The following is a 19,786-nucleotide window of genomic DNA, read 5'->3' as shown; positions in this document are numbered from 1 at the left end:
TCCATACTTGGCGTTGCAATACAATATGCATGATAGTGCAACAACACATGACATACTGCTACAACAAACAAGTTGAAGTAGCTGAAACATCATAAAACATAGTATTACAACAAACAACAAACAACTGCTGCAACAACATGCAAACAACTAGTACAACATACAGATTGAAGTATTGGATAGAACAATGAAAACACCATGAACATAGTATTACAACAACAACGAACGATTGTTGCAACAACATGTAACAACTAATACAACAGCATAGATTGAAGCATTGGATGGAGCAACCAAAACACCATAGACATAGTATTACAACAACATCAAACAACTGTTGCAACAACTAATACAACAGTGCAGATTGAAGCATTGGATGGAGCAACTGAAACACCATGGACATAGTACTACAAAAACACCAAACAACTGTTATAACAACTTGAAACAAACTACTACAACATGCAGATTGAAGCAACAGAAACAACATCTCCAAAACACAATACTGCAACAACGACTGAAACCTACTGCAACGTCTAGAGAGAACCATTGCAACAATGACAAAATCTGAAGCCAAGAGCTCGTCAAAACCCTATTCTACTGCAACATCACCTGAAAAACATTACTCCAAACAACTAGAGAACACCATTACAACATGCAAGAGCACTGAATCCCAAGAGCTCGCCGGAACACTAGCCAACACAACATCTCATAGATCTAGTTCCAGAGGAGGAGGAGGAGCAGAGGAAGGCCTAGATCCAGATCCACAAAGAGGAGGGAGGGAAAATGTAATACCTGATTTTAAGAACAAAATCATATATGCACCATATGTGAGTCTTAGAAGTCAATCCTCACATATAGCTACAAATAAAGGATAATATCAAAAGACAATGCATAAATATATAACGTACTTAGTATAAAAGAGATAATCTTTGATAGCAAACAGTGGATAGACAACTCCAAACTTCGGGTATTAACTTCACTCTACAGGATCCAAACTGACAGGTTGATCACAAGCCCAAAACTTCTCCTGAGGTGTGGGGGAGATAGCAAGAGTGAGTCCATGTCGAACTCCACAAGTATAGCAGCTAGATTGTATAGATCCCACAATCCCATGATCAATGTGACATAAATATTTTAGAGCATAAAACAATAAATAATGAGCATATTAACACACAAGAATCATCACCCCTAATATAGATGTCCCCAAGGCCGCTCCTGACCGTGAGCTCGGCTAGTATACTCTGCAGAGGTTGTACATCTTTACCCATGAGTTATGATTTACTCTTTTGCCCGAGGTGATCAACCTCTTAACCCACTACCAAGGAAGGTCGGCAGGGAACTATGAAGTCTTTCAAAGATTCATCTAACAAGTTAGGGCCGCTTGGTTTTATTAGTCAGTCCGTGTGATCCACCCATAGGAATCCACGGTCTACTATTCTCCAATTGCGCCACACGGGTAACCGCTAATAAGCTAGAAAAATTACTCATACTTAACTAAAGCCAGAGCCATTATAGCCCTCATGGTTGCACTGTTATCCTAGGTGATCACGTATAGATAAATCATCAAGTTGCTAAAAGGTCATTTTTATCGTTTATTACTTAACATTAATCTAGCCACAGGATCATGGTCACAGAAATAAAATCCAAATGCTATACTTGCCTTAACCAAATGCTCTTGTTGATCCTGCTGTTGATATTTGGGAACGCAATAAGGAATTGATCCGCAAGCGCACGGATATCGGTGAGCACTTCACCCGGGAAATTATCTAGAGTATCGTATTTATTTTTTTACCACTAGGAGAAAGAGTGCATCTGACTAACCGGTCTATTACTACTAACCTTTAGGCACAAAGAATGTCTTTCGATGTGAGTGATAAATAGAGAAGACTGCAACCGTAGTCTCCTTCTAACCTTGGTAAGGATGATCTACTGTTCTAATGGGGAGGCTAACGGAATCTAGACACCACAAAGGATGTTCAACCCGCACCTATAAACCCTATCCTTCCTGCTAACGAGATGTGATCTACAAAGGTAGCTCGGAAATGTCACGTTCCTCACTACTACCACGGTCCAGCTAGTCAGGGAATATCTATGAGTACCACAACCTAAACACCACGTTTACGCCAGCAATGATTACTCTAAACTCTACGCGAAGAGATTAAAGTAAACTCATAAACCATAAGAACAATAAAACAAGAACTTACTAGAATTTAGAAGTCGAATTACTGAAGAATCCTAGGAGCAAGCTTCGGGTTAGGAGAACTTGATCCCGCAGGTACAAGCTTGGAGTAGACACCGACAGGCCGGGCTTCCTCCACTCTACATCTCCACTCTATCTCTCTCAATCTAGTAGAAACTAGAAGATCTATTTCTACCTTACATTGATTGCTAAGCCTAAAAAGAAATATTAATTAGAGAAGAGGTTTTTCTTCAAGGGCACCCCTCAGTCTCTATGATAATTTCTTCATGTCTTCTCCAGGGGCCAGGGGGCCTTGCTTATATAGTCCTCCCCTTCTATGCGTTTTTGGGTCGATAGGCGAGGTGGTACTATGTTTTTCTTGATCCAATAGGTCGGTGGAATATCCCGAGCGAAAGAGTCCTGATTTGGCTCCAACAGGGGGGCGGGCGCCCAGGCTTCCAGGGCGGGCGCCCTGGGCCTGGCCCAGTTTTGCCTCCGCTTCGGTCTCGTGACTTCTGGAGTCTTCTAGATGATGTAAAATTACGCGATGCGTTGATATCTCTATGTAATCCCGACATGTGGGCCTTTCTTCCTTATTTCCTGATAACCCCCTGCAGAAATAGATAAACAACAAAACTCGTGGAATTCTGTCAGATCAAACCCTAATTCTAGGTGTTGGTTGCATATTGGTCCTTTCTCTTGTTTATTTGATAATTAAAATTGATACTTATGAACCGTCAACACCTGCTGGTCTTACTAGTTGTCCAAGTACTGATCTTGATCACTGAAAACTGCTCTCCGACTAAACTCGATCATCGATCATCATCACACAAACAATCAGGACCAAACATACACGAAGCAAACAAAGCTACAATTAGAACAGTACATCAATCAATGAAAAGGTTTGAAAACTAATCTACACATTACTATGAGCACAGAGACACATGAAAAGCACTCTAATCGGAGCTACGACGAAAGAGAAACGACTAACGAAAATCTTACTTTACGGAAAAAGGAAAATATGAGTTTCATTTATTTTATTTGTATAAAACATGTATAAGATACTACATTGAAATACCTAAATTGAGCTAAGTCAAATTATGTCTAAATTAGAAAGCCAAGGTAAAAGTAATCACATTTTATTCAGAAATATTTGAGTAGCATTTAGATTAGTTAAACTTAATTTGTTAAAGAAATTAAATATGAGAAGAACGTCCATTTGAATTGCATATGACGTGAGTTGAATCTAATTAAATTATAATTTTAAAACACATTGGTGATATATAGCAATCAAATCGTTTCAGTTTTTGCGTATAAAATATTGAAGTGTAACTCCTATGTTATTAGAAAACTAATCAAGTTTATCATTTATGCAATGTGTTTACTTTAAGCAACTTAAAATTTAGAAACATATTTTAGAAGCAACTAATCACATTAATATTTTATTTATAAAATTGCTGAGGTATGGAACCTATATTTTTCTATCATAAATCTGATGGTATAAACATTAAACAATCTAGCATTTAATATTTAATAAAATCATAAATATGTGCTATGATAATTATTATTTCTAACATGTAGATTACGTCGTTATGAATCTAACGTAATTTATACGGGTCAAAACGGAGTTAAAACGAAAATTAGAAGACCAAAAATGTTAGTGTATTTTCTTTGTATTTCTAGATTTTTTTAAAAAAAAACAGCCACAAATTCATGTGATGTCATCATTGTGTCACCATAACATCATCATGCTAGCAAGCACAGCTTAGACGGCACCACGCATAGCAAGGTATCATCGCCGGAAACCAGCTACTCGACGGCATGCGCGGCAAAGGCCTACAGACGAGAGAATGGTGATCTCACCTCGACACTGACACTTTTCGCAGATGAAAAAAAAAAGATTGGAGATGACACGGTGCACGATGGAGACAACAGCTTCCTGTACATGGCCGGCGGTGATTAGTTTGACACAGAGAGGAATAAAGAGCAAGGAATGTAAGCTTCGTCACCAGGACACGAAGCTCGGTTGAGGCTCGGAAACATTGGCATGAATGATGGACAGCGACCTCTGGGGTGGCCGCCGGACGCAACTCTGCTCGGCAAGATCGAAGTCAAGGCGGCGAGTTGCTATATTGAGCAGAGCAGCTATAGATGAAAAAAAAAAGATGTGGCAGGGGCCTCCTGATTATATAGAAACGCTAGGCTTGAGTTATACCGTATCCTTGGGATTCGGTGGCTAGCTCCTTAAAACAAAGTCCAAGTTGTCTCCAACTCAGGCACGGGAAAGAAACATACGGCAAACTTGGCCAGACGCCCTGGCCGGTGGCCGAAGCAAGCCAACGGAACAGAGAAGGCCACGTTCATTTTTCTTGATTTACTTCTCAAAATTGAATTTTCCAAAGCCTATTGCAAATAGATTTTTAATCTTGTTTTGAGTTTTGAAACAAAACAATCAATACAAAATAAATGCAGCAACATGTATCACAACCAAGTACCTAATTCTTATAGTTGATTTAATCCCACCAAAAATTATTATTTTTTCTATATTCTTATGAGCACAAAAATATAAAATTAAATTATTTTAGCTCTATTTTCAAAGGACCAAATTTTGGGGTGTTACAGAAAAGGGAGAGGGAGGCCTCAGATCCAAATCTCTCCCCACCTACCTCACGGGAGCCGCGCCGTTGTCTGCATCTCCAGATGCATGGAGGTCATAAGAGCGAGGGAGAAAGGGCAGGGAGAAAGAGAGTTGCGCCGTTCACTGGAAGCTACCACCGTCGCGCTCTACTCCGGTGGCTTCGAGGGCGCGTGGGTCGCAGCGGGGAGGGAGAGAGAAAAGGAGGGAGGAGCGGCTCGCCAATGACGTGGCAGGAAGTGCGGACGTTTGGTGGGAGTGGCGGAGAGCGGCAGCGAGACGAGAGAAAAAAGTGAGGAGGAAAAGGATGAGTGGATAAGAAGGTATGGATCGGAGGAGCAGCGAAATGAGTGGACAGCAATGTGCGGACGGACGGACGTCTTACGTATATCATTACCGTCAAAGAAAGCGTCTCCAGTAGTGTTGGTAGCTCTCTCACTTCTTATAAGAGAGGTCCGGGCTCTAGCTCATCTCGCCGAGCATTTTCTGTAGTAGAGCTAATAAATGTGTTTTGGTAAGCGTTTGATAAAACGGTTCCGATGGAAGTTTTGTTATCAATTTTGTGAGTATGAGCCACGAGAAGCCACATTTTTATGGTTCTAGTGACTCACATTTTCATGTTTATTCAGCTTCTCCTTCCGGTCACGGTCTCATGCATACTTTTGCAAGCATCAGCTTATGTATTGTTTTTATATAAAATAAACAATATATATTCAATCTATAAAATCGATGAATAGATGTTTAAATTTTGTGGAACACGTTTGCTTATGTATTGTTTTTTAGATGTTTAATTTTTTCAAAAATTAGTTATTATATATAGAAAACTGTAAACTAATTAATTAGCTACGGATTATTATTATTATTATTATTATTATTATTATTATTATTATTATTATTTTGACACAGCAATAGCAATGGTGATAGTGGTCCGTTGTTAGGAGTAGTAAACATCCAAGTTGCTGTGGCTTTAGAGACGACAGACAGGTTGGTGATTCTATAATGTGCCCAACTGACACCAGCCGATCGCGGCACTTTTCGCATGGAGCCGGAGTGGCCGTTGCAGTACCATCACAGCAGGAAAAAGCTCCGTCTCACATTCCATTCCACCACCGTGCAAAGTGGAGGAACAGGGGAGCAGGGAGCTAGCTAGCAAGCTAGACGCTTTTGGCCGCGTGCGTCCCCATCAAGCATCAACCCATGCAATGCACAATCGCACGGATATGTATATCGTTTACACTTAGCTAGTACACCAAAAAGTTGGAAAAGAAAGATGATGGGGGAGCCGAGATCTAGCTACTTTAATTTGTCCTCCTTGCTTTTCCCCTCCCAGCCATTGTCCTCCAGATTTTTTTGTCCAAGTAACCACCTCTAGGTGCTACACGATACAGCAGTGCACTCCTAGCTCAATGCCTGTTTGAACAATCGCAACAAAATGCAGGGGATAAAAAATGCCGACGAACACACAGGAGTTTTCACAAATAACCACCACCTTTTTGCGTTTTCTACATGTGTTGTAGTCAACATGTTCTACTACCTTCAATGCAACCTTACATCGTATCTTAAATATAATCTTCGAAAGGGTAAGTTTGTATTCAGAAGATAGTATGTATATTATTTTTGCTATACATTTTTGTTATAATTTTTCGTGTTATAAATCATCCAACGTCCAAACTAATGTCTTGGGCTGGTGTGAGTGTGACCATGTCACTCATGTCCTAGATGGCAATTATCATCAGGTAGTATATAGTAACTAGAACGCTACTGAATTAATTAGACTCAAGAGATTTCATCTCAGGGACGAAGCTGATTTTGTTGTTAGGAAACACTAGTCTCTTGATGAGGCCGACGACGCTCATGATTTAACAAACAACAACAACCGTAGTTGCTGATTGCGCGCGCATGACTTTGGTCGATTGGTTTCTGCGGATGATAATAAAATAAAATTAAATAAAATAAAATAAAACAAAACAAAACAAAATAAAATAAATTAAAATTTTAATTAAAAGCGCAGTCCCTACGCGATCCCTCGGCGGATCCGTGCGACCCTACGCCCCTCCTTGGACGCAAAAGACGAATCGAATGGGTCTGGGCAGGATAGCGTGGCTGCACATGCATGGTCACTCTGCCTGCAGCTGGAGCGCGACGACGACGGCGACTCGTGCTCCGAAAGCAACTGAGCCCCGAAAAGTCCGGCCGGGTTGCGTCCCGGAACGACACACATCAAGCATCCGCATCCACGGCCGCGCGCGCGCGACGACCGCCGTTTTCATGCATATGGGTGTCTTGTTTTTCAAGTGGTGTTGGCTGCACCAAGAAGCAAGGCATTCATGGCCGGTTTGGAGAGCGTGCCCTGCTTGCTTTTTAGTTTTTCGCAAGCAAAACGATCCAACAAATATATATATAACTATTAGCTAGGGCACGTCTCTTCGATGCAAAGGGTCCAATTTGGGATGCTATATATACGTACCCTCTCAATTAATGATCATCTTAACGTTTTGTTTGTGTAGAGGCCTGGAGCTGTACATGTCTCTCACTACATGAAAGCCGGCCTTTGCCGTGTACTGGCCTGTTTGCCGTGAGCAACACACGGCAAAGGCCGGGTTTGCCGTGTGCCCAGCCCACACATAGGCAAACACCAGACACATGCTATACCTGGTCTTTGTCGTGTGTTGCGCACGGCAAACACTAGGCACACGACGAACGCAAACCTTTGTCATGAGCAACACACGGCCAAAACAGGGCACACGATAAAAGTTGACCCCACGCTAATGCCTATCCCCAGCCGTCACATTTGTCGTGTGTGGCCGTTAGGCACATGGCAAAGTCTGGGTTTGCCGTGTGCTTTTTAGGGAAAAACCAAAAATTCTTTATAAGGCTTTGTCGTGTGCCCTGTGTAGCTCATGGCAAAGGTTTACTATGTACAACACACGGCAAACCCTGCCGTCAAGCCGTCCTCTCTCCGTCTCCCGACGTTCACCACATTCTTTTTGCCGCGTGTCAAGTTTGACTCACGGCAAAGCTTCACCGTGTGCCCACAGTTTGGCCGTGAGTAAAGGTAAGATTCACCATAAGAGGGTTTGTCGTGTGTTCATCGCCGTGAGCAACACATGGCAAAGCCTTCGCCGTGTGCTATTTAGGCTTTGTCGTGTGCGCCAGGCACACGACGAATCCCCCAATTCGGTAGTGTCTGGCTCCTCTAAAAACCCTTCGTGAGGAACTGTGCCAAACACATCCTAAATAAATAACTCAAAAACTATATTATCTCCCTAGCTAATCGATGTGAATGAAGTCAATGAACAACGAATTTTGTTGTAAGTCAAGTACTTGGTCATTGCCCAGTGAGATGAAATTTCAACTAACATTGCCAACCTAGAATTTGCAACAAATATATATAAGGCAGCTGTAGACAACGCCAATTAATCACAGCCACAAGTTTTAATGGAACAGGACATGTTTGTAGGGATGCATGAAGGAGCTGGGACAGGGCACATGGGCATGAAGGAACGGAGCCTGGGGGAGTGACAATGACATGGCTTAATTAAGAGTGTGTTTGTTTGGGATTGTTAAAGTTTAACAGATACGGTAGTATTTCTGTTTTATTAATAATTAGCATTGAATCATGGACTAATTAGGTTTAAAAGATTTGTCTCGCAAATTACTCTCTAACTGTATTTTTGGTTTCGTAAATAGTCTATATTTAGTACTTCATGCATGTACTAAATATTCGATATGAGGGGCGGTAAACTTTAACGTTTAAAACTAAACGGGGGAGGGAGGAGACGTGATGAATTAGTCGCATAATTTTCTGCATGCTGGGGGTCCTTCTGAAAACGCAAGGATACCCTATAAAGCTGTCTGGACTCTGGAGGGAGTATCAAGCATATATATGCATCCAAATCCACGACCACGCGCGCCCGCGATGCATGACCGCCGTTTTCATGCATGGCATCGGTGTCCTTTTTCTCAACGGGTGTTCGCTGCACAAAGAAGCAAGGCATTCGCGGTCGGTTTGGATAACTGCTTTTTTTTTTTCTTGCTAAACGATCCAAAAAGTAGTATATATATTAGGCGGGCCACGTCTCTTCTCCGGGGATGCAAATGGATCAATTTGTGATGCTATATGGTACACCAAGATGCATTCAGATACTAAGTACCTCTCAGTAATCATCTGAACGTCTTGCTGGAGCTGTACTTCCATTAAATAAATAAAGAACTAAAAAATGTATTATCTCCCTAGCTAACGATGTGAATGAACAACGAATTTTGTTTTAAGAAAAGTACTTGTGCATTGCCCATTGAGATGAAATTTCAACTAACATAGCCATCGTAGAATTTCCAACAAATATATAAGGAAGTAGGCATGCAACGCCAATTAATCGCAGCCACAAATACTTGTTTGTAGGGCATGCATGAAGGATCGGAGCTGGGACAGGGCACATGGGCGTGAACCGTGAAGGAAACGGAGCCGGCGGAGAGACAATGACATGGCCTAATTAAGCCGAGTGAGGAGGAGACGTCATGAGCTACTCGCGTAATTTTCTGCAAGCTGGGACGCATGCAAAAGTTCCTTTGCTTGATACTGTTATTGATTTATTGTGAGAAAAAAATACTGCTAAATAACTTATTAAATTCGGCCAATAATTCTAAACGAACAAGCTGTTTGCAAACGATTGGATTGGTCGCCGGTCTCTGTGAGCCTGGTGGCATCACCGTCATGCATGCGAAGTTGCACGAGCAAGCGGGCGTCCTCATGTGCGTTCAGAGCGATGGATGTTGCGGATCCGCACCGCCGGAATGTCGGACACTGACACCGCCGCCTCCGACCATCCTCCCTCAGGATTTCCCAGCTTTCCGTGGTGTTTTTTTCCGGTGGCAGGCACTTTCATTACTCAGGCAACTCAAGCAAACTTCATAGGCTACTCCATCCAGCTTGTACACGGTTCCTAGATTAAAACATTGACTAGCACATAATGTACTTTACTATCATAAACTATCTAACATGAATCTAGCATTGTCTGTCTTACTATTACTAATTGGAAAGCTTTCAAAATTTCTTCAAAAACCAGAAATATCTGGGTATCCATTTGCTAGACTGTAATCATGAAGAAAAAGAATAGGCATTGGAACCATGATGTTTTTATAAAATCCAACTACGCTTTTATTAAATAATAAAAATACAATTTGAAGTAGCATCTAAATTAGCCATGTCTGTAATTAGTAGAAATTGGCCAAAATTTGAAGTAACATCTAAGTTAGCCATGTCTGTAATTACTGCAATCCACCAATCTAGTGCTAGTTTAACATTGCGCTTGGCCTTGATGCACACCAATCCAAGCTCATCTTTAAATTTGCATTTCCAACTTCTGACGCTATGGGCTTCATTAGAAAAAATAATACCATTTCTATTCTTCCAAATTATCCAGCAAGCAATGATGATTATAGCTCTCTAAAGATGGGACTGTCAAAAGAGATTCTAGCTTCAATCACCACATTTAAAGGCTGGAGGTTGGTATCCCAGATGATGGATGGCGGGTTCCAATAATAACAAGCAATGCTAAAGGGACACAAAGAAGAGGTCAAAGTAGGTTTCTTCACAGACAGTGTTGCAAATAACACAACTAAAATCTTGAGGAATCATATGCTTTCTTTTAAGAGGATTCTTAGTGTTTAGCCTGTCTCTGAGCATTAGCCAAAAAAGAATTTATGTTTACCAAGGTTGTGAGAAGACCAAGCACTAAGCCAGATGAGGACATCACTACCAGTTCCAAACACCCCCCCCCCCCCCCCCCCCCTTCACTGCCAGATTTAGTGATGTGGTGTTCACATCACTGCCGGATAAAAGAACCGCCAGTGACCTGCTATAAGATAGTCAGTTCATAGCTCAATCCGGCACTGTCAGTACTGGCAACACTGTTAACGATGAAAACGGAACGAAATTATCCTATACCGAACAACATTGTTTTCTATATTTGATCCGATCGAATTCGTATTTTTTTGTCTGACTTTATTATTTTCGCTTTCGTATTTTTAAAGTAGAAAACGGTTTAGATATTTTTCGACTGTTTTCTATTTTTCTACTTTTAATTTAAAATATTTCGAATTTAAAATTTGGTTTAAACTGAATTTAGCCAACTTCACGGTCATACAACCCAATTACAGACTACTCACCATGCAGCTGCGTTCTTTCCACTGGTGGCCAGCTGTGTTCTTGTTCTAGACTTGTATTTATGTGTGGGCTATTATATTAAATAGTTAAGACCAAGGATCACGCACTTTTTAATTATATGCACTTGAACTTGATCATGTATATACTTAGTCATGCACTTGGTACTACATGTCGGTATTCCGTATTGAGTTTTTATATATCGACCGTATTCGACGTAAATCCCATCGAATTAGTTTGTTTTCGGAATTCTCGATATTTCATAAGTTTGTGTTCATTTTCGTATCCGATTTTACCGTTTTTGTTTTTGTTTTTGTATTTTAAATATAAAAGTAAAAAAATAATTTAGGAATTTTTCGACCATTTCCGATCGTTTTCATCCTTAACTGTTAGTTTGTGCCATTAGCCGACAGTGATGCTCGAGATATCACCGCCAGGTCGACGCTCGACCCAACGGTGATGCTGGAGGCATGATGCTGGCTTGACTCTCGAGCCGACAGTGATGCTCAAGGCATCACAACCGGCTTGGCTCTCGAGTCGACAGTGATGTGACATCACTATCGGCTTATCGCTTGAACCGGTAGTGATGCTCAAGACATCATTGTCGGCTCATGGCTCAAGCTGGCAGTGTTGTTGAGGCCATATTGGCTTGATTTAACCGACAGTGATCTTATTTTCAATTTTTATTGCTTTATATAATTTATTTTTTATCATGGAATCGGGTTTCATTTTATATTCGCTATACGTAGACGATAGGTCCATCAACATTAAACATATTACAAATGTTACGATTACAGTTCAAATGTACTTCTAGACCCTTGAAATAAAAAGAAATTACAATAGTCTAGTGATCCAGTCTAGCGTCATCTGCGCCTTGTACTTCACAAATTGTGCAATGGACAATCTTCCTTTTTTGTTCAAACACCCCGATAAGATGAAGGCTGCTAGCTCTGATGACAACGCTACGACCTCCATTTCTAACAGTCTACTGTGTTTATGTTTCTTGCGCTGTCATTCAAAAAAACGAAACATTCTTTCAAGTAAAGGCTTGATTCCACGAAATGAGTTATGGATCCCTTTGGCTTGACAGGAAAGGAGAACAATTGGAGAAACAAGCTCTTCAGGGGATCACCATGCCACTTATCTTTCCATAACATATGGTTGTGTTACCTCTATTTGGAATGTAGTGTGCCAAAGACCTGAAACTATCAGTTAGCTTAAGGACATCTTTCTAACAGAAAGATCCTATTGGACTCCTTGCATCGGGAAGGACATAGGTGTTTCTATAAGCTTTGTCCAGGTTAGGGTGACCTAAGGGTTATCTCTGCATGATTATAAAAATTATCCTTGTGTTTGAGGAGCAGGGCTGAGTTCTGGTTTTTGAAATCAATGATCCCTAGGCCCCTTCCACTTTTGACCTGTAGGCTGCTTCCTAAGCAACCAAGCAATTTTCTTCTCTGTTAATTTTTCCTCCATTCCAAAGACAATGTTTTCTCTGTCTGTCAATTTGTTTGATGACCTGTGGAGGGAGCTGAAGGCTGCGCATATAAAAGGTTTGAAGAGACGTGAAAACTGAATTAACTAGGGTCAACCTTCCATGATAGGTCAGAAATTAATCAGCACTATATAACTAGCTAGAGACTAAAGCAAATGTCTATAGAAGATATTACAAACATCTACAGGAGAAATCTAAGTCAGGCAGTAATGTCTGTCATACTTATAAAAATCATCAAAGTACTTCTCGTTCCCATGCATGCCACTCATTTTCCTTATCATGCTCTACATGTCACCATCTCAGCATGTCCTCTCATCAAAGCTCTTAGCTCGATGAATAACTCTTTCATTGTCTTCCTGATATAAAAACATTGGCATAACCATTGGCTTAATCAAAAGGAAGACTTCCAAACATAAATCAAATTGGATGGCTTTCAAAAGAGATTCCAATGATTGTTCCTCACACTAGTACACAGAGGTTCTAAGCCGGCGGGGGTAAAACATTTGCACAGACGGTTTTAATTATAACGCGTCTGTGTTGTAAAATTGTACGGCCAGAATCGAAAACCGCCTGTATAAAAGGCTCAGTACAGGCGGTTATTGTAATAAAACCGCCTGTGTAAATGGTACATTTACACAGGCGGTTCAGTTATGTGAATCGCCTGTGTTAATGTATTTACACAGGCGGTTCACATAACAAACCGCCTGTGATTTATCTTTCTATAAATACCACCAGACCCTTCTTCCTCCTCGGGCAGAACTGTAACTCGCAGCCACCTTCCATTGCAGCCCATCTTGGAGGTACAGATTTTTCAAAATACAAGGGGGGAGGTTTTGATCTTCATTTCTTGGAAGGAGGTGGCTAAGAAAGGTTAGTTGATGCCTCTAATGCCTCTTTTTTGCCCTCTTGCTCAATTTGAGCTACTTTTTGGATCTAGGGTTTCACCATGATAGGGAGAGAGTAGAATAGCTAGGTATGGTCTATTTTGTTCAAATAAGGTTGCTTAAGATGGATATATGATGTCTCTCCTCTCTTCTTTTTTATGTTTCCTTCTCTAATTTGTGAATCCAAGAAATATATATGTAGTAGTTTCCATGAATGGTGTTTCCATGCTTGGAAAGAGAGAGAAAGATATGTTTTCTTTTTAGTTTTTTAAATTATATGGTTTAGGATGTTATTTTTTATGTAAATTTGATTTAATTATGCAATAAGCATTTTTTATATATGAGGTTGCTTCAGATGTTTCCTCTCCTCTCACCATTTTCATGTTTCCTTCTCAAATTTTTTAGTGATATAATATATTTAGTTTCAATCAACAGTGTTTTTGTATCTTGTCAAATTTATTTTAGCGATATGAAGATATATATTTAGGGTTTTGTCTTTATTTTTGATACTTGTTTTACTTTTTCAATTTGATTTAATTGTTAGGTGTTCTTAGGGTTTAGGGTTACTTTTATAAGAGTTTCAGAATAACTTGATGATTGTGTATTCGATACTATAGAGCGTATAGGTATTATAAGATCAAAGATGGAAGGTGCGATTCATTAGAACCGGGGCAGCCATTGAGATTATTTTATAAATGGCTGGTACGTACCAAAATATCACAAGCTATCTTTTATAAATATAATATGCATATGACGATGTTGCAACTAATAAATATCCACTTTTTCGTCATACATCAGTGCCATAAGCAACCAGTCGGATCGGTCCACTGTGGATTCTACGTCTGCGAGTTCATGAGAGAGACCGGAAGATATGTAACTAACTTCTAAGGTATTGCTCTAATAGTCGTTTATATAATTATGTCATTTTTTTGTTGCTAAGCATGTGTTATATTAACTATAAATTTATGATGTTTCTAACTTCCTCTGCAGCAACATGAGTTGGAAAAGGCGAAGAGCGTGACTCAAGCTGTTCTATACAACATAGTTGAGGACCTCTGCACTTTTCTCTTGAGAGAAGCCATTCCCACCGAAGGGAAATATCACGACCCGACCAGCGTCCTAACAAAGCCTGAGTTTAGAGCGCTAAGAGATATTAGTAGGCTAAAGCTATCTCGATCGGGTTATTAGAGCAGAGGTTTCAGATGTGAAACCTCATATGTCGGTAAGCAAAAAACTTTGATGTGTGATGTTTGTAATTAATATAATTTTATGTACAAAGTAATGGTATATATAAATATATTGCATGTTGCATTGGTTGAATCTTCTAGCCTAACATAGTTTCAATATTAATGTATATAATATATATAATATTAAAAATAGGGTTTGCTGGAAACCGCCTGTAGAATATTATTTATACAGCGCCTGTAGAAATTGATTTCCACAGGCGGATCTCATAACTGAACCGCCTGTAGAAATTGGTTTCTACAGGTGGTTCTCCGTTAACCGCCTGTGGAAACTTTTATTTCCACAGGCCTATAGCCACTGGCGGTTTGTCAATCCGCCTGTACAAAGGGGTTGCGAACCGCCTGTATAGTATCTCTCTGTACTAGTGTCAAATATGACGGATTTCATAGTGGTAACCTATAGGTGACGAATAATAGGTTTTTGCACCGGAGATTAGGACATTGTTGGAAGATTTTTTTTTTGTCACTAAATGATATTTATAAGTGAAAAATGGTTCCATAGTTTGTTTGGAAGGCTTGAAGATAAGAGTGACTAGTCGCTGCTTGTGATGAATTTACCCAGGGCAAAAGGCTGTATATAGATTGGTATAAGAGAAGGCATGCAATAATTCTAAACATAAATTTTACAAGAGAGTCAAGTATATAACAAAATAATTATTGAGAAACTTGAACATGGTTTTATTGAGGACTACAACTCGCCAAGAGGAAACTAAAGGCAACCTTAATTTGGTCTTGGCAAAAATTGCACAGCCACGAGATAAATAGTGAAAAAAAACAAAACATGAGACAAATACAACTGTATATTTAGTCCAAGGAATTGGTCTGGATATCATGCCGATGGATGTGGTGCTGGCGCATAGAGAGAGGGGGGGCAATCTGGATCAAACAAATAACTATTTACAAGAGATTTTTCCAAGAAAAAATAACAAATGTTACAATGAGGAAAAAGTTAGGTAGGTGCCTGGTATTTTGCGTGACCTCCTTGTTCGTATAAATGATCAACAAAACTGGAAAAGTTGGACCGACAGAAATCCTGAACCAACTATCACTCTTTTATTAAAAGAGAAGAAAAGGACGATAAGGATTTTTTTTTTGACAAATGACGATAAGGATATTGAATACCTTTCACATATATACGCGCACACGTTTGAAGCCCAAAAGGATTGAAGTAGAAATACTTCCTTTATCCTCGAAAGCTTCAATTCCTATAGTTGTCTTAAGTCAAAATTTTTAAACTTTAGTATCAAATTAGTATCATTAGATTTATCATAAAATTAGTTTATAAAATATAGATGTTTTTTTATAAAATTAGTTAGTTTGACTGACACAGCATGTCAAATTAATTTTGCAACAGGGCTACATGAGCCCTGAATTGTTGGAAAGAGGACTGAGCACTCAAATCTGGACATAGACACACACTCTGGGTCATCCGAGATTTCTCTTGGTTTGAGTATGAAATTCGCTTCCCCTCACGTGCTCGCTCGGTCCATCATGCGCACGCCGCATTGCCTCCGCCCCCGAATCAAATGCATGCAACGGAAGGACAACAAGGATGGATAAAAACGGAGATCGATGTCTAGTGAGGATGAATTGGATGGAGTATGTACGGAGTATGTAGGAGAAGGAGCGTACGGTACGTTACTGCACTACCGGCGGCCGGCCGCTGCTGGCGGCGGCTACGGCGATGGTCGAGTCTACACTAGGACCACGACGCCGGTGACGGTGACGTTCGTGGTCGTTTTGCTTGGTTGTTGGCCTCGACGCCTCGCCATGGGAAAGCAGCGACGTCGTGGATTATATTAGTCAGAGGCAGAGTCGCAGAGCACGCACGTAAAAGCATCATGTATGTACAGTTAGTGAGACTGGGACAGTAACCTGGGCAAGGTGCAGAGACGGAGGAAAGGGAAGAAGCGTCGCTGTCGCGGTTGAAAAAGCGCAGCCACAGAGACGAGACCATCGTAACATCATATCCATCCAGCTTTCCCGGACGTTAACCTTGATCTAATTCCTTAAAAAAATACCCCCATCATCTATAATTCTCTCCACCTTATCTTACCTCTACTTTCTGCAGGGTCACAGTCACAGTAGACAGTAACCAATTTCACGTGGGTGTAAAAATTTGACCAGCTTAACTATCCTCGGGAAACGTGATCCGAAACTCGCTGCAATGAATTGAGATAACGTGTAGACGGACCTACGAACTGCAAATCTTTAATTTATTCCACAAACATCTTAGTTAGTTATACTAGTCTGTTCTGTAGAGGATGGAACAGGAACAGGGACAAGAATTGCCAAGTGAATTGCTACTACGTGCCTATATCCACCACAACTTCATCATCAAAGGATAAAAGAGAACAGAACAGTCATAATAGCACATGGAGCACACCAAATTAATCTTCATTACAATGTTACTCACGGTTCCAAATTAAAGTGAAGCACTGTCCCAAGTCTTGACAGCTACTTACAGCTCGAAAGCAAGCAGGGAAGTTAGGAAGAACCAGATTCAGGGCCTGGTCGGAGGAGATTACAGACAGCAGAGACAAGACGACACGGAGGGCTTTAGTTGCCATCTACTCACTCTCACCGCTATTTACAAAAGAGCTACTACTACTCACTCTAGTATAGATAATGATAAGGATAAAGCAGAGCAAAAGCGCAAAAAGGCAAAAGCCAAAGAAGATGCTACCAATTGATGGAGCTGCACTGCACAAGGGATCTAATTAATTAAGAGCTCGATCTACAGAGTAATTAACACAGTCCATGCATCTGATGGATCATCGTCCCTCCAGCCTAGTAGAGTTAGGCCAGTAGCAGAGTTGTAACAAGGCTACTCCCTTGTAAAAAAAACCCACAGGAATTTAAGCCTCTCCATGACTCCGATCCATCGATCCATTCCAACTTCCAAGCAGCAAGCAAGTGACAAAGACAAACCTACACGCGCGGACAAGATCTGAATTCAAGGAGAGAACGAACATGCTCCGTCCGATCTCAGCAGCTTTGGGTCTCCGGGCACTCGAGGATGCTCTCGAGGCGCGGCCGCCAGCCGGCCTTGTCGCAGGAGCCGCCGCCGCCGCCGCCGACGCCCTTGGCGGCCTGCATGTGCTCGAGCACGTCCTCGAGGCGCTGCTCGCCGCTCTTGAGCTGCGCCATGAGCCACTCCAGCTCCCCGCGCGTCAGCACGATCTTCACCTTGAGGCCCTCCGCCGCCACCGCGGGAGCCACGGCCACCACCTCCTCTTCCTCCTCCTCCACCTGCTGCTGCTGCTCTGATGAGTAGTGCATACCGGCCGCCACCTCGTAGTCGTAGCTGCCCTCCTCCTGCTCCTCCCGCAGCAGCTGGCTTATCCTCCTCATCTCCGAGAGGCTCTCTTCCTCCTCCGGCAGCAGCATCCCATGGTGGCTCCGCTTCGAGGCCGTGTTCAGGCAGTTGCCCATGGCTGATAGCTGGCTTTTGGATCGAGCTTTGGCTAACGGACGCAAAGGCAAGCAGAGCCGGATGCGCGGCCGCGCGGGGCGTTTTATATATGACGCCGAGCGATGGAGAGCTGGTGGTGGTGGCCGCGCGCGTGTAGTGTAGGTGTAGCCGCCGTGCGTGGCGGCATGGGGTCCGCGTCAAAAGGGGTAGGGGAAAGGGCCGGGGGCCGGGGGTAGCATGCAGCGTGGTGGTGCGTGCACATGGAGGGGTCGCCTCCGGTCGGGTGGCCGTGGCCCTGGGATGGGATACGATCGTTGGGTGCGTGCGGGGCTGGCCGGCGGACGGCACGGCACCGGCAGGAGGCACCGGCACCGCACGCTTTCCACTCCGGTCCATCTCGCTGCTGCTGGCTGGCTGGCTGGTGCTGGTCCCGCGCGCTCCCGGCCGGGTTGGTCGGTCGTCTCGTTTGGCAGTGCAAAGGCGAGCGTGAGGTGAGGTCGTCGTTGGCTTGTTTCCTTTGGTTAGCGTGTGGGTCACTGACGGACGGACATGCAACATCGATCGATCGATCTCCGTCGTCGCTCCGGGCTTCATTACTTAACTTGTGAGACCCAGCTTGGGCTTTTCTAAAAGGATCCTTGTTAATGTAGGCCTTGTTTAGTTCCAAAAAAATTTGCAAAATTTTTCAAATTCCTCGTCACATCGAATCTTTAGACGCATGCATAGAGTATTAAATATAGATGAAAATAAAAACTAATTGCACAGTTTAGTTGGAATTGATGAGACGAATCTTTTAAGCCTAATTAGTCTATGACTGGACAATATTTACCACAAACAAATAAAAGTATTATAGTGTCGATTTTCTAAAATTTTTTGAAACTAAACAAGGTGGTTGTCATGCAGTGCCGGCATTTCTAGACCCAACGGCCTGCCGGCCGGAAGCATATGCTGCGCGCGCGCACTGCATGCGCGCTGTGTGCAACTAGTGATGACTGACTGATGAGCTACTGCATGCCCTGTCCTGTTCTACACACTCTCCGCCCCCCCTACTATACACCGAAAAGGATCCGGAGACTAGAGTCCAGCACCTCGCAATTGCGTGCGTGCGTGCGTGCGTGTCGTATGCATGCTTCCACCGCACTCACGGGCAGCAACAGAATGCATGCCCGAGTACTACCTCATCATCACCGCCACCAAACCCGGCCCGCTTGGTTCGTCTACCCATGGAATGCATCATCCCTGTTGTCTCGTCTGCCACCTCACTTGAATGCTACAAACACACCGCGGGGTAGTAATCATAATCATCCCGGCGGGTTCATTCCGGCTGGAAGGAAAAACCAATGCACGTGAATCGTGACGGATTAAAGTGCAGCCAAAGTTTAGATATATATAGATCCTCTATGAGGTGAGAGATAGAAATTAATTCCATAAGTCATCATACAATGTTTCTACTATATACAACTTATAGCGCGCTCTTCTAAGGCATAAGGCGTTAGCCACAAAGCACCTTTGTCAGTCCGGAACAAACGGATTGCCGCTCAGCCGTAGACGCACATAACGTCCTCCAAGTAGAGCGAGATACTACTTATGAAAAAAGATGGGTTTCATGCCACCGGTAGCACCAAATTCATCCACGTTGATGCAATCATAGGACACCATATTCGTAGGGAACTTGACATCGGACTAATCTGCAGCTCTGGACGACATGTTCCCACCAACCACCAACGTGCACTTACCGGACGTCCAAGTATAGGATCACGTAGCCAGCAGCGGAGGC

General features: G+C 42.3%; 1 protein-coding gene across 1 annotated transcript; it reads right to left on the bottom strand.

The window, feature by feature from the left end:
• Positions 16,952–18,103, bottom strand: LOC8058860. Its single transcript, XM_002437022.2, has one exon. The coding sequence runs from the start codon at positions 18,027–18,029 to the stop codon at positions 17,583–17,585; it is 447 nt and encodes a 148-aa protein (XP_002437067.1). The 5' UTR covers positions 18,030–18,103; the 3' UTR covers positions 16,952–17,582.

Source organism: Sorghum bicolor, chromosome 10 (assembly GCF_000003195.3).
Source record: "Sorghum bicolor cultivar BTx623 chromosome 10, Sorghum_bicolor_NCBIv3, whole genome shotgun sequence".
Taxonomy (NCBI): domain Eukaryota; kingdom Viridiplantae; phylum Streptophyta; class Magnoliopsida; order Poales; family Poaceae; genus Sorghum; species Sorghum bicolor.
This window is presented reverse-complemented; position numbering and strand designations above follow the sequence as displayed.

Bases quoted from the DNA above. Each gene is read 5' to 3' on its own strand.
- LOC8058860 (XM_002437022.2), bottom strand. From the start codon at position 18,029: ATGGGCAACTGCCTGAACACGGCCTCGAAGCGGAGCCACCATGGGATG.